The sequence below is a fragment of the Myotis davidii genome, unplaced genomic scaffold, assembly GCF_000327345.1.
Source record: "Myotis davidii unplaced genomic scaffold, ASM32734v1 scaffold187, whole genome shotgun sequence".
NCBI lineage: Eukaryota > Metazoa > Chordata > Mammalia > Chiroptera > Vespertilionidae > Myotis > Myotis davidii.
In genome coordinates, this window is record NW_006383018.1 from 7,323,531 (window position 1) to 7,337,309 (window position 13,779).

At 40.0% G+C, this 13,779-nt stretch overlaps 1 protein-coding gene across 2 annotated transcripts; it reads left to right on the plus strand.

The window, feature by feature from the left end:
* Window positions 1–5,005: 5,005 nt before the first annotated feature.
* TAC1 (tachykinin precursor 1) lies at window positions 5,006–13,555 on the plus strand. 2 transcript variants are annotated; one of them, XM_006779245.2, is made up of 6 exons: window positions 5,008–5,315; window positions 5,698–5,829; window positions 6,839–6,935; window positions 8,135–8,161; window positions 9,673–9,726; window positions 12,958–13,555. In XM_006779245.2, the coding sequence occupies exons 2-6, from the start codon at window positions 5,707–5,709 to the stop codon at window positions 13,005–13,007; spliced, it is 351 nt and encodes a 116-aa protein (XP_006779308.1). In that variant the 5' UTR covers window positions 5,008–5,315; window positions 5,698–5,706; the 3' UTR covers window positions 13,008–13,555. The 2 variants fall into 2 exon arrangements, with proteins under 2 accessions (XP_006779310.1, XP_006779308.1); XM_006779247.2 differs by lacking the exon at window positions 9,673–9,726 and having other exon boundaries at window positions 5,006–5,315.
* The last annotated feature ends 224 nt before the right edge of the window (window positions 13,556–13,779 follow it).

Genomic DNA, 13,779 nt, shown 5'->3' on the forward strand with positions numbered 1-13,779 from the left:
AATTTATTACTTTATTTTTAACTGGTGTTCCTATGACGTGTTACCAACTTGGCATTTTGTTAAGACAATTGGACTGACTGTACCTAATTTTAATTGGATTTTTGACCTTTCAGGGTCCAGTTTAGCCGAACTGATATTTGATTAGGAGTATTTTCAGTAGACTTATTAGTCTGACTTATTGTTTTAGGACTGCAGAGTCATTTGAATAAGGAGATTAATTTCAGTCTTTTGGCAAATATATACAATGTGAATTCTTTAATTGCTACTCAGATGCAATGGAAGGAAAACATTTAATAAAATATTTTTAAAGGCTGTTATCTTGACTATACATAAGTAGTTCAAAAACCACCGAAGTAATTCTTTGATTCAAGAACACCAGGGACTAAATGAAAAACAATAGCTGTGAGCTTTTCTTTTCTTTCAGATCAAGTTACTTTTGCTTGCTAATAGGATTTGCTGATGTTTAGTATATGTGCTGCCTAAGCAAGCACAGAATTTACTGATGTTTAGACTGAAAAAACAGTTGATATCAGTTGACTTCATCTTGTTTTACACCACCCAGTCCCTGTCCCTTCCAACATTTACCACCTCGGTTCCAGTTTCTTCAATGGATAGCAGTGTGTATCTGTACCTCTTTGCCTTTGCTTAATCGGTTCCCTCTCCCTGGAATGCCTTCTATGCCAACACTTCTCATCTAGGGAAATCTCATTCCATGCTCCCATAATACAATGTTCACTCCTCTGTGATAGCAGGTACTATATGTCATTCATCTCTGTATTCCCAGACCTATATTTGCTTGGCAAATAACAAGCATTAGATTAGAAACACCAAGATACAGAATAGACCAAAATGAATTACTGACACGAAGAGGAAAGAGTTAAAAGGGCAAAGAATTAAAGCAACTTGGAAGAATATTATGGACATAAGATATGCATATTACAATATTTATGTATATATGGGAAAATATATTATTATTCAAAGAAAAAGACCATAATATTCTTGAAGTGGAATTTCTACTCCAAGAAATGTTTAAAGACATAATACAGAAAAAGAAAGAAAGAAAGAAAGAAAAACATTTTTTTAAAAAAAAGACATAATACAATAAAACTTCCCTAAAATGAAGAAACAAAACAAAAACAGTTCATGACACTTCAAGAAAATTAGATAAAGAATGATCAGCAAGACATATCTTAATTAAACTACTGAATGTCAAGAATAAAGAAAGAATTCCTCAGATATACAAGTACACGGAAAAATTGTCCCACCTCAAAATTCTCCATAACTCTCAATTCCACAGACAATGGAGCAATGTCCATAATGTCCTGAGAAAAATGAAATTTAATTTTAAAATATAACTAACCTAGATGTCACTTGAGCTTAGAAGTCATTGACCGATATTCACAAGCATGAAAGAACTCAGGGAACACAATATAATTTCTTCTAAAGGGAAAAAAATGTGCTTGACAATGCCATCTAGACAAATAAAAGATAACTAAAAATAAACTCAAGAATGGAAAAGCTAAGTTAAAGAACTGGTAGTGAGCAATACATCTGTTTAAATAGTAAACAACTAACGAAAGCATGACAGCAAAACTAAATGTCAGCCCTAGCTGATATGGCTCAGTGGATAGAGTGTCAGCCTGTGGACTGAAGGGTCCTGGGTTCAATTCCGATAAAGGGCATATATGCTTGATCTTCAGTGGACGGCATGCAGAAAATATATATATATATTTTTTAAAAAACTAAATATGAGTATTATAACCCACATAATGTTAAAACAATCATATAACTACAAAGATGTAGTGGGGGAAGGATAGCTGGAAGAAAGTTTGAGTGCTCATTTTCCTAAACTTTGAATGCATTATGTTTTGAATATTTGAGCTTGGAACCATGTATTTTACATAATTATAAGTTCAAATTAATGTTAAAAAGCAATCCCTAAAATTTGAGAGCAAAATAAGCAAATAAACCTGTGCATCTAAGACTTGGAAGCATAACCATGCAAAGAACTTTTAAAGAGACTTCAAAACATAGTAAATTGACTGAACATACCAAGTGTGATGTATCTTAAAAACAAAAAGCTTGCAAACAAAATAATAATAATAATTCTGTTTCTAATAATAATATTGTTGGTCAAATTGGCATTGTGATAAAACAAGTGAATAATCATGTTAATGTCACTGGGAACCAGAATTTTTTGGCACATTAGAAAAAGATGCAAAACAGAAGAGGTCAAGGAAAGCTCCTATAGTGTCCAGATTTGAGTAGAAATGGTCAGTATACATTCATCATTACACACACACATTTTCAGCTCTATTCATTGGTCTTGAAACATAAAGAACTCAGTAGCAATGTGCACCCACAAGGCCCATATTATAATCTCTAATTATCATTTCTAATTCAAAGGGAATGAGAGCTCCTTAAGTATAAACTGCAGGTTTGAGACAGAAAGTACACAGCTTAAACCTGGAATATCTTGTCCTGTCCTACCAAAAAACAAGAAAGCCATTAAAGCTCATCTAAAGTATATCAAAGTCTCAGGAGCCAATTGAAATGCTACCCATTGGCCAAGAAATAGGGTAATTGGAGCATCAGTCAGAAGACCTGCTTCTATCTTCCTTTGAAGTATTGAAATACTTCAAATATGTTTAAATCCATGAGGTCATAATAATCCTAAAATTGGGGAGCGGGGGAGGAGAAGAAGGAAGGACCATATTTGAATGTGTTAATTTACCAACCTATTTTTAAAATCGGTAAAGGGAAGTAATCAAGCATATATTCCATCTTTCTTATATGTGTCATGTCTTGAAATAATTAAATAGTTGTTGGGAAAAAAAGTTTCTCTTTATATGCAAGAAATAGTCCACCTAACAAATAAAATCAGAATAACATTATTTTGAAAGTACTAATGAATGAATTAATGGGTCTAGAAAATGGTCATCAATGGCTGCTAACATCTCAAAGGGAGAAACAACCAGGTATCATGTGCTTGCTAATGACACATGTAAACTAGCCTTGTCAGCAAAGTTGAAGTCACATGGGATGAAGCTTTCCATGTTCCATATACCAATTACCAGGAAATAGGACAGAGGAACAAGTTAAAAGGAACCATTAGGAGGCAATCAGCAAACTCCAGAATGGAGTACATTTTACTGAATAGTTTTAGCCATAAACTGCAAGGGCAGTAGGGAGGGAGGGTGGGACAGAGAAAAAATATACATTAGGGGAGATTTTAGAGATATATAAGCCAAGTGCAGGGTATGGACTGCATTACAGTTCAGATTTCTTCTAGTAAACTGTGTGGGGTAGGGGTTTATGAAACAAGGAATATTTGAACATTGACTGGATATTTAATGTAAGGAATTATTTTATGTTGCTTTAGGTGGAATAATGACATGGTTCTGCGTGTGTGTGTTTAAAGAAATCCTTATCATTTATATAGACATGCTGAAATATTTATAGCATGAAATGATGTGTGGGATTTTCTTCAAAATAACCTGAGTGGAGGGGAAATATGAAGCGTTTGCAAGTGAAATTCACAAACTGTTTCAAGTGAATGATTCTCTCTACTTTTGTATGTTTATAATCTATATATATATAAAGTTAAGTGACCGACCATCCAACCAACCAACTGGCTGGAACATATGATACACACTGGCGATTTAAAAATAAATGTTGACTTGAGCATGAGAGATACATATAAAGCTCTAGCTGGGCACCAATGACTTGCGTGTGTTTCGATCTGTCATTGTTGATCGTGAATTTGGCTGGCACTTCTATTATAGAGGAAGGGCGAGTAGCAATATTAAAATATTTCTTCTAATAAATTTCCTTTCAATATGCACGAATGCATGCACTGGAGCACTAGTTTTCCATATAAAAAGTTACAAAAACAAAAATTAGAATGCCTCTGGTTGCAAAGCTAGGCCTCAAAAAAGAAATAGATACATGGGAATTTCCAAGTGCAGGGTTATTTAAGAAAGAACAACAGTATTAGAGGGGAAAAAACTACTGATTTATATAAGTTGCAAAATTTTTTTCTTTCATGCATTATACTAAAAAATCAGAATTAATTGAAAAATATAATACTAAGTAAGGAGGAGAAAAGAACTCCACCCAAGAAACAAACGTCACTTAATTCATTTAGAGATGAAAGACATGTGTCTGCAAGGAAAGCTGTGATTTCTGTATAGATGTTATTAGGCTAATAGTCTCATATTGTTAATGACCACCTGATTAGCATCTTCGTGTCCTGTGTTTTCACAGACAGAGAAGTCTATGAATGATCTATGGAGTCCTTAAGTGAGTGATCTGTAGAGCCCTTTAGGGGTACCAGTAAAAACCCTGTACCATCTTGCTGGTTTCTTAGTCTTAGCAAGAAAGGGTAGGAGAGAAGCGCAAACATATCCTCTTCCAGCCGCTGCTCCTGGATGCGTCAAGAAAGGGGTCTTGGCTACCTTGGAACAAAAGAGATCCTAAAATGGCACCAACATAAAAGTTCTACGTGCAATGGCACGCTTACATTCTACATTCTCCAAAATGGAGAATAAATCTGCTTCCACCGTCTGAGTACTATGGCACTAGAAATCCTTCTGTGATGCTGAAGAACTGCAGGTATGCTAGCTGAAGTGGGAGTAGGGAGAGAGATGCAGCTGAGAAACACTTCAGACACCCTGCATGCAGGTGGAAACAGAAAACAAGGACCTCCCCCTCCCAATCTGAAGTGCTCCTTTCTTAGCACGATTTCCGACGACAATATCTTAGTGCCGGAAGTTACTTGGCCACGCTTAAAAGTACACCTTATCCTGACATCTCAAGAGACGGAAAAGTTGCCGCGGAAGTCCGAGAAATGAGTCACGGTGCTCAATTTTGATGAGTAATTTCAGGTGTCATGAAACCCTGTGCGGAAGAAGGGGAGAGGAGGGGGCGTCAGATCTGCAGAGGGAAGAAGACTGGCAGCTGGGGATTGGATGGCGAGATCTCGATTTTCCTAAAATTGCGTCATTGCGAACCCAATTGGGTCCAGATATTATGGGCACCGACGGGTTACCGTCTCGGAAACTCTCCATCAGACGCAAGCGCAAGGAGAGGAGGCGGCTAATTAAATATTGAGCAGAAAGTCGCGTGGGGAGCGTGTCACGTGGGTCTCGAGGCGCGTCAAGCCGCGGATAAATACTGCGAGGCTCCGGGCGGGCGGAAAGCGCACCCGACCTCCTCCTCTTCCACCACCGTCGCGGCACCGAGAGCGCGGAGCGCCGGGCGAGCGCCCAGACCGGCCGGAGGGTCCCTGCGGGTCTGCGGGTCTGCCCGCCGCGGTAAGTGCCTGCGCCCCGCCGGGGGGCTCGCCGCGCCGCGCAAAGCGCCGAAGTGGGCCGGCTGGATGGGCCGGCTGGGGCGAGGGGCAGTTGGGGGGACAGCGGAGGGACGCGGGGAGACGTGTAACCCGATTGCCAATGTCCTTCATGTCTCCCACCTGCGGAGCCTCCTGGCTTGGAAGTGTGGATTGCGGACTGGTGGGGTTGGGGTCCGGGGAGAAGGAGACTTGAGAAGCTTGGGGCTGATTCTCTTTCCTAAATGGTACAGGCTTTTTAGCTTGGTTCCGTTGTGGGGCAGACAGTGTTGCTGCCCCTTCTTAGGTAGCCGCCCCCAATGTCTGTCATTTTCGCCTCCACGATCTCTTCTCCCTGCCCTTCCCAGAAATCCAGCATGAAAATCCTCCTGGCCTTGGCCGTCCTATTTCTCGTCTCCACACAACTGTTGGCAGAAGAAATCGGAGCCGACGATGGTCTGAATTATTGGTCCGACTGGTCCGACAGCGACCACCTCAAGGTGAGTCCCGGGCCCCAGCTGGTGCTCGTGGTTCCTCCCGAGCTCGGGAGCTGTCACTGTCCCTCGAGAGAGCGCCCTGGTTGGCTTGGCGGGCGCGGCGACCGCGACCAGTGAGACCAGTGGCTGCGCGAGGATGCATAAGACGCCACCCTTAGGTCCCGGGCGAGGTGTGCCCACCGCCAACTTTCCTCCCGAGGGCAGCACGCCGGTCTCAGGAACTCGCTGGAGCAATAATGCCCTCGGTGATGAGCCCGGGGTCCTCACCAGGCTGGGCACCCCACAAGGTTTCACCCCCGGGTAATGGAGATTTCGGGGACTCTCGTCCAGCGGAGAGGACCTGGCGTTTGGAAACGCTGGGCAGGGGCAGAGGAGGGCACGCTGGACCCTGGCAGAAGCCGGGGCAAGGGGTGAGCTGCTGGGGACAGAGGTGGATGGAAAGCTAACTTCCTGCCGTGACATGTACTTTGTGGACCTGAGAAGGTAGCCGCAGGTTTGCCGGTCCCTGGCTCGCACGATGTTGGCGCAAAGAAGCGCGCCTCCCGGAAACAGTGGAAGTCCCGCCAGGCAGGTGGCTTGCAAAGCGCGGTCAGCCTGCCCCGCCCCGGCAACACCTGTGTGCCTTTCGGGTGATGGGGTGTCTCCTAATCCGCTGGAGAGGAGACTGAGTCAGGTGGCCAAGAGGCAGATGAGTGAGGGTCCCCAGGCTGCGAGCAAAGAGCGGAAAGCGCGCGGGGCTCGGAGATCTCACCTCCTGGTAACGCGCAGGGACTCGGGGGAGGCGGCGGAGCTGGAAACGAGCGCCGCGGGGTGGGATGGGGTGGAGCGACCTGCCCCGGACACCACAGCCCCGGCCTGCTCTCCTCTCCCTGCGGAGATGGCTTCCCAGCCCTGGCTCGCGGGACCCGCCAAGGTTCGCCCAAGGCTGGAGCGCGCCGCGGGAATGACTCGGGTTTGGGGGAGCCTCGCACTGACTGCTACACCAGGGTTTGTCCGTATGTCTGTCCCCCAGGAGGAGCTGCCTGAGCCCTTTGAGCATCTTCTACAGAGAATCGCCCGGAGACCCAAGCCTCAGCAGTTCTTCGGCTTGATGGGCAAACGGGATGCTGGTGAGATGGGCAGCCACCCTCTCTCTGTCTCTGCGGGCCCCCCACCCGGTCTGCTCACTCATTCTCAGAGCGCCCAGAGTTTCTTTTGCTCTTTGAGTAGAGATTTCCAGCCTAGAAGGAGGGGTAAATCTCCCTCACCCACTCACATGCGCAAGGCACGTGCCCGCAGAGGGAGGGAGGCATCCAGGTCTGGCACGCCTCAGGGTTAGACCCAAACCACCAAGGACAGGACCCAACCTTAGCTCCCTGGACTAAAGATCCGAATTGGCAAAGCAGGAGTGGGCACGGGGCCTCCAAGGGGTAGTACTGGGAATGCTCTAAGTGCATATGGAAGCTGAGTATAAACTGCTCCTTGTCTCCTGATAGAAATACTCAGTTTCCTTGAATTCATCGTATCATCAGTGGACCCTGTAAAAAGTTAGTTGTTTCTAATTAGATTCCTCAATTGTAAAGCAAGTGGCCCTGTTAAAGGCTCTTTATGGTAAACGTTTCTAGACATCTTTATTTTACTATTGTGAATGCACATTTAGGAAAGTGAAAAAAGTCTTTTATGGGCTGAAACACAGATTCTTGATTATGCCTGTTTAATGAAGAGATGTATTTGCATCTCTCTTCCTCTTCTGAGCATCAATGGGTGGCCCCCCTTGAATATGTGCTTTTTTAAAAAAGATTCTTTATTGTTGAAAGTATTACACATGTCTCCTTTTTTCTCCCATTGACCTCTCCCCCGCCATTCCCACCTCCCCAGCACATGCCCTCACCCCCTTACTGTCTGTGTCTATTGGTTATGCTTATATGCATGCATACAAGTCCTTTGGTTGATCTCTTACCTCCCCTCCCTCCCCTGCCTTCCCTCTGAGGTGTGAAGGTATGTTTGATGCTTCTGTGTCTCTGGATCTATTTTTCTTCATCAGTTTATGTTGTTGAATATGTGCTTCTTATAGGGAAACAGATGTGGCATTGCCTAACAGATACTACCAGGCCTCGGGAGTCTCAGTCCTGGATTTGGAATCTGTGACCCATAAAAAGCACTTAAAAATTGTTTTTTATTTATTAACATTTTGTTTATATTATCAATAATTTGTGCTTCTGCTATATTCCTCAGGTAGTATATGAATAGGAAATGTTACATATTTAAAACGTCAATTTATATTTTTCCTTATAAGGTAAGGCAATTCCTATTGTTGTCTTTCTTACAGGACATGCCCATTTCTCTAATAAAAAAAGTAAGTTCAAAATTATTTTGACATTTATCAAATACAAATGTTGATTGAATTCCACTTTATATAATACCTTATCATTTTTCCTGTTGTAAGTTTGGGATTAATGTGTTTAATTAAGACAATATACGAATGGAAGAGACGCATTATATTTCATCCAGAACATGACTGTTTAAAGCTCTATGGTTTAGACATATCATACTTTCCAAAATGATACATTAGGTTAAAAATCCTTTAACACCCAGCTAAACTGCTGAATTTCTGACCTATAGACAGTGTGAGATAATAAATATTTGTTGTTTTAAGCTGCCCCCCAAAACCCCTTTAACTCCTACAAATTGTTAGTTTAGCTAAGAATTTCAATCCTGGGGTAAAAATCCACCACACATTATCCCTCGACACCCCACAAGCACCACTTCCACTGCAAAACAAAACCCAAACCAAATATTTATAGATATCTTCTAACTTAGCTGAGTATGCTGGATGCCATAATGATGTCACTGATAATGGTAATTCAGCAGCCAAGGGGCTCCAGTGAATGTCTGAGTAGATAATCCTTACTAAAGGTAAAGATAGAAATGCCGGTTTTTTATTCCATAACTGAATGGGAAACTTCAATCTATCAAAGCGCAGTGGACATTTCTTAGGGCAGTGACGATGGTAAAAATTGTGACACTCGATGGCCGTTAGGTCCCAGTTTCCCAGTTAATAGAACCAGAGTTGACAGGCAGTCCCAGGTGTCCATCTTAATTGTACTGTGCACTTAGTTGCTAGCTTGGATTTCGGTTCCCTGGGTGGCAGAGTAGGCCACATTAAGAGAGCAGCCCTATTCTGAACTAGCAAACCAAGGGACATTCTCTCACTCTAGTGAACGTCATCTTTTCCAGAGGCTCCATCTTGACACTAAATAAATCATTCATATTTACTTTCTAAGGAGTTGACTTTCAAGGGAATTATATACAGCAGAATTCTGTGTAATGAAAATAAATGCACTCTATTAATGTCAAAACTGACATACTTTTCCAAAGGAGTATTATTTAAAATCTAATAAAATAGAAAGAGTAACCTTTGAGAAGTTTGTAATTATCAGGTGTAGGTAACTGACTTAACTAAGGTTCAGTTCCTGAGAAATACAACATATTCAGTAACAAGAGGAAATAGGCTTGGATATTTCCTTGTCACACAAATGTGAAATCAACTTCCTAAAAATCAAGCTAGCTTCAATAGCAACAGTATTTAAAAGTTTGTATATGTAAACAGATAAACTATAATATGAATAAAGGGTACTTGCTAATATTTAGATATAGAATTGAGGAAAGTGCTTTCATTTAGTGTTTTAGTGTCATTTATAAGACTTACCAAGGATCCTATTTTTTTCTGACTCACTAAAACTTGAAATAGACACATATTTATTATATGAAAATATATTTAGAAGCTTGCTTTTTTTGATACTAGTTATAATAGTTTATTTCCTCAAAGATATACATGTTAAAATACCCCTAAATGTATTTTTCCAGGACATAGAACAGATGCCTTTATTGGACTAATGGGCAAAAGAGCTTTAAATTCTGGTATGTATAAAATCATGACTGAAAATAGACAGTATTTTAAACCTACGTATATTATTTTCTTTCTAAGGCATAGTTTTTAAATTATTAAAAGGGAATAATGAAGTTAAAATAAGTATTTATGGTGAAAAAATTCTAATTTTCATAAATAAGTCTGAGGATGTATTTATAGCTGACTAAGCTAATATCACCACAATATCAATCTCTCTCAAACCACCAGCCTTACCAGTGTCTGCCCCATTTAATTATTACCTAACCTGAATCTTTGGGCTAATGTATTTCATATAAACCACATTTAATTTTACTGAACTACGGGTGTTGGAAATGCAGGAATTAAGACCAATTTTCACTTGTTACCAAGGTAATTTACAAGTCTTACAAGACATCACAACAACAAAGAAACAAAATAAATTTATTTATACAAATTACTTGCTCTTCATGAAGTTATAGAAACTCAAACTCTAAAACATCTCAATGGATGTTTGAGTTTTATAGTCCATTCCCGTGCCTTCACAAAGGAACATAAACAAAACATCCTAGAGATACACACGATCAGTCCTGCCCACAAAGCCCTCAGAAAGAAGGGAGGCCACAATTCTCCTCAAAACCCATTTTAATTCTGGACAACTCTTTCACTTGCTATAAAGACTGAATGCTTCCTTTCTTCTCTTTTGTTTTTATTTTCTATATAAATGCCACATGCTTATATCTGAAAACTCACCACTGTATTTCCAAAGTCAAATAACCCCTATGGCATTTTCATAGCACTGATTTGTTGTTAGGCACATTCAGGCCTTACAGTCCCTAGTTTAGGTTCCTTGGGAAAACTATTCAAATTCTCTTCATTGTACATGGAATAAAAGTGGAATTAAAATACTAATCATATAATGAATTAGAAAGTAATCAGCAGCTGTCTTATCCATCTAGAATATTTCAAATATCTAGAAAATCTGTAACTAAGGTGTGCTGGTTTAATTCTTATTTTTCTGGAAAGTCATGCAAAAGTGGTATCTGCTAGTATTTATATTGGTTCGCTACCTTCCAAATTCAGATGACTATGTTTGTATTTCTTCATTAGCAATGTTGGGGTTGCTCAGGGTTAAATTTTAAAGACACTACCAATCTGCCTAATAAAAAAATTAAAACTGTTTTATTAATATACACTATCTCCTGGCTTTTGGAAATGGAATGTAAATTTAAGCCATTAGAATGTGTATCAGTAGTCCTTATATAGCTGTGGTTTTCGAGATAATCATATTAGACTTCAACTCTCCATTTCCAGAATTGATACAAGTTTTAGAACATGCTTAACTGCACAAATAATCTGTACAATTTAGAACAGATTAAATGCACCAAAAGTAATAATGTACTATAAATAATAAATAGAATCACTGTAATGAATCAGAATTAATTTATGAATAAATCTTTGTTCCTCCACTTTAGTTAAGAAACATAAAAGGAAAAAATGGGCAAAAAAAGTCATCCACACTCAATCAGAGATCTTTTCATATACTTAGTTGAGGTAAAGTTATTATAGGCTTCTACAGCCTTTTATGGTCACAAACCCCTTTGACAAGCTAGAAAAATCTAGAAACCCCCTTCCCAGAGAAACCCTCCTCATCTCAGACACAACAAACGTTTGCCTAGGGCTTCCGAGGGTGCAAGGACCTGGTGAGAAACTCTGCCTGAAGTTAGGAGAATGTTACGTTCCAGCTAACCCACTGACCTGTCTTTGGTTAGTTCATGTTAGCATTCACCTCACTTCTCTGAGGAACAGAGTCATGTCACCTGCAGCTGGCCAGGAAGTGAGCCTGTGTCAGTTATCCGCCTCCTCATATGAGCACTCCAGGGTGAGACATGAACTGTTTCCTTCCTGCAGAGCTGCCCAGTTTGGGGCTCAGCCTATTCTACTCCAGAAATGCAGACATGACTGACTTAAAACCATCCGTGTGTTGTTAACCTCACTTACAGGACAGTGGGCTGCGAAAGCTCTTTTGCCCCGTGTTGAAGGGGAAGTGATGACTGGAAACTGGGCTTCCCTTCCCTCTCCACAGATCCTTCTCACTGGGAAAAGTGTTTGCAGTAACACCCAGGGCTTCTCCATATCTTTCCCAGTGATTTCTGCTATTTTGATTTAAATGTAATATTTGAAACAGGGCATACTGAATTTTTAAAAGCATAGTAGTTCTCTATGATGTAAATCTAAGGGTATAGAGTGTTCGTTAAAATGATGAAAAGTATACTTAAGTGTTTTGATCATATCAGTCTGATCTTTACCCTTTTGTGGTTACAGACCCCTTTGAAATGGTACTAGTATACAATATATCATATTACATCATTTATATGTTATGTTATGTTATGATGTGTTATATTTAATTTTGGCCTTTTTAAGTCCAGATAGTCAATGTACTTAAATTACTTGTTAGGTATAGGGTAAATCCTTTTAAAAGCAGTGATTAACTTTTCACAGGACATAGGGTGCTAGGAGGTAAGTTAAACTGTGTTGTATTTAGATGGCACATAAGCCCTACCTATAGACTATGAGGCTGTTTTTAGTCTCAAGGACATTGGGAGGCACCCATAAGACAGGAAGAGACCCTCACAACCTAAGTTATCCCTGTATCGAGAATCAGCAAACTTTTCCTGTAAAGAGCTACACAGTAAATAGTTTAGACTTTGTGAGCCATGCGATCTCTGTAACAACTACTCAAATCTGCCATTGTGATGCTAAAGTGGCCATAGGCAATATATAAAACAATGGCTGGCGCCATGTTCTAGTAAGATGTTATTTACAAGAAAAGGTGGTGGGCTGGATTTGGCCCAGGGCTTATAGTTTGTTGATTCTATCCTAGAATAAGTTTCACATTTTGCTTTCATCCTATGACTATTCCTGGTTAATTTAGGCACTGTCCTTTCTATAAATCACCCGGGGTGTCTGCCACTGTTTGAGGACGCTGCTGAGAATCAACACTGCAATGTATTGTGGAAGTATGCTTTTAAGGAACCAAGTATATGACAGACCACCAAAGTTACCATTAATTCTGTGGTTAGGTCACTTCCAGTCAGGATAGAAACTGAGGCAACATTGGCAGAGGTGCAAACAAACCTCTTGGAAATATTTCAATGGAGGGAAATAGTCATTATGAGTTTTGAAAAAGTCATTCTGTGTGCCTTGAACTTTAATTCCCTCAGTGAATCCTCTTAAAGAACCCTTTCTCTTCTCTTTGTTCTCAGTGGCTTATGAAAGGGATGCGATGCAAAATTATGAAAGAAGACGTAAATAAACCACCTAATGTGTTTACTGAGCTTCATTTGTGTCAATAGTCAATAAAAGGTAAAAAAATGAGAAATGCACTATGCGGAATAATTATTTATTTAATAATAATAATAATAATTGTTTTGAGTTAAAAACTCAACAAAGTGTTTATTTTTCATATTGTGCCAAAATGTGTTGTAAAAGTGTGTTATAATTCTAATATGATGACTCCCTCAGAAATAGAAACAGTAGTAATTTCTCAACAAAGCACAGTGTCCAATGAAATTGTAAAGACCTGTCAACAATATGGTTTCTGAAGAAAGAAGTCGTTTTTGTTTCTTGGAAGTAATCACATCAGCTCCTGTTGAAAGAAAGGACGTTCACAGATGGGCCTGTGCTTCTCTGTTGTTTTTATGGTGAAAATGTAAAAATTATATTTGTATTCCTGAAGCATGTTTTATGCTTTGTGACTCTATAGAAATGTTTTAAAACATTTTAATGTGATTCTAAGGTCATCATTTCATTGTGTAATGTGTTGTGATAGTTGACATTTTAAATAAAAAAATATCTTGAGAATTGGCTATTCTTTCATTAACATTTAGGTCAAATCAAATAACCATTCTTTTAGTAGATGAAATATGTCAAAGCTTCCTGGCTGACAAATAATGAAACATTAGGTTACTAAAAAATTTTTTTTTGTTAACCAGAGGATATTTTTCCATTGATTTATAGAGAGAGAGAAAGGGAGAGGGAGAGACAGAAAGAAACATTGATGTACGAGAGACACATCGACTGGTTGC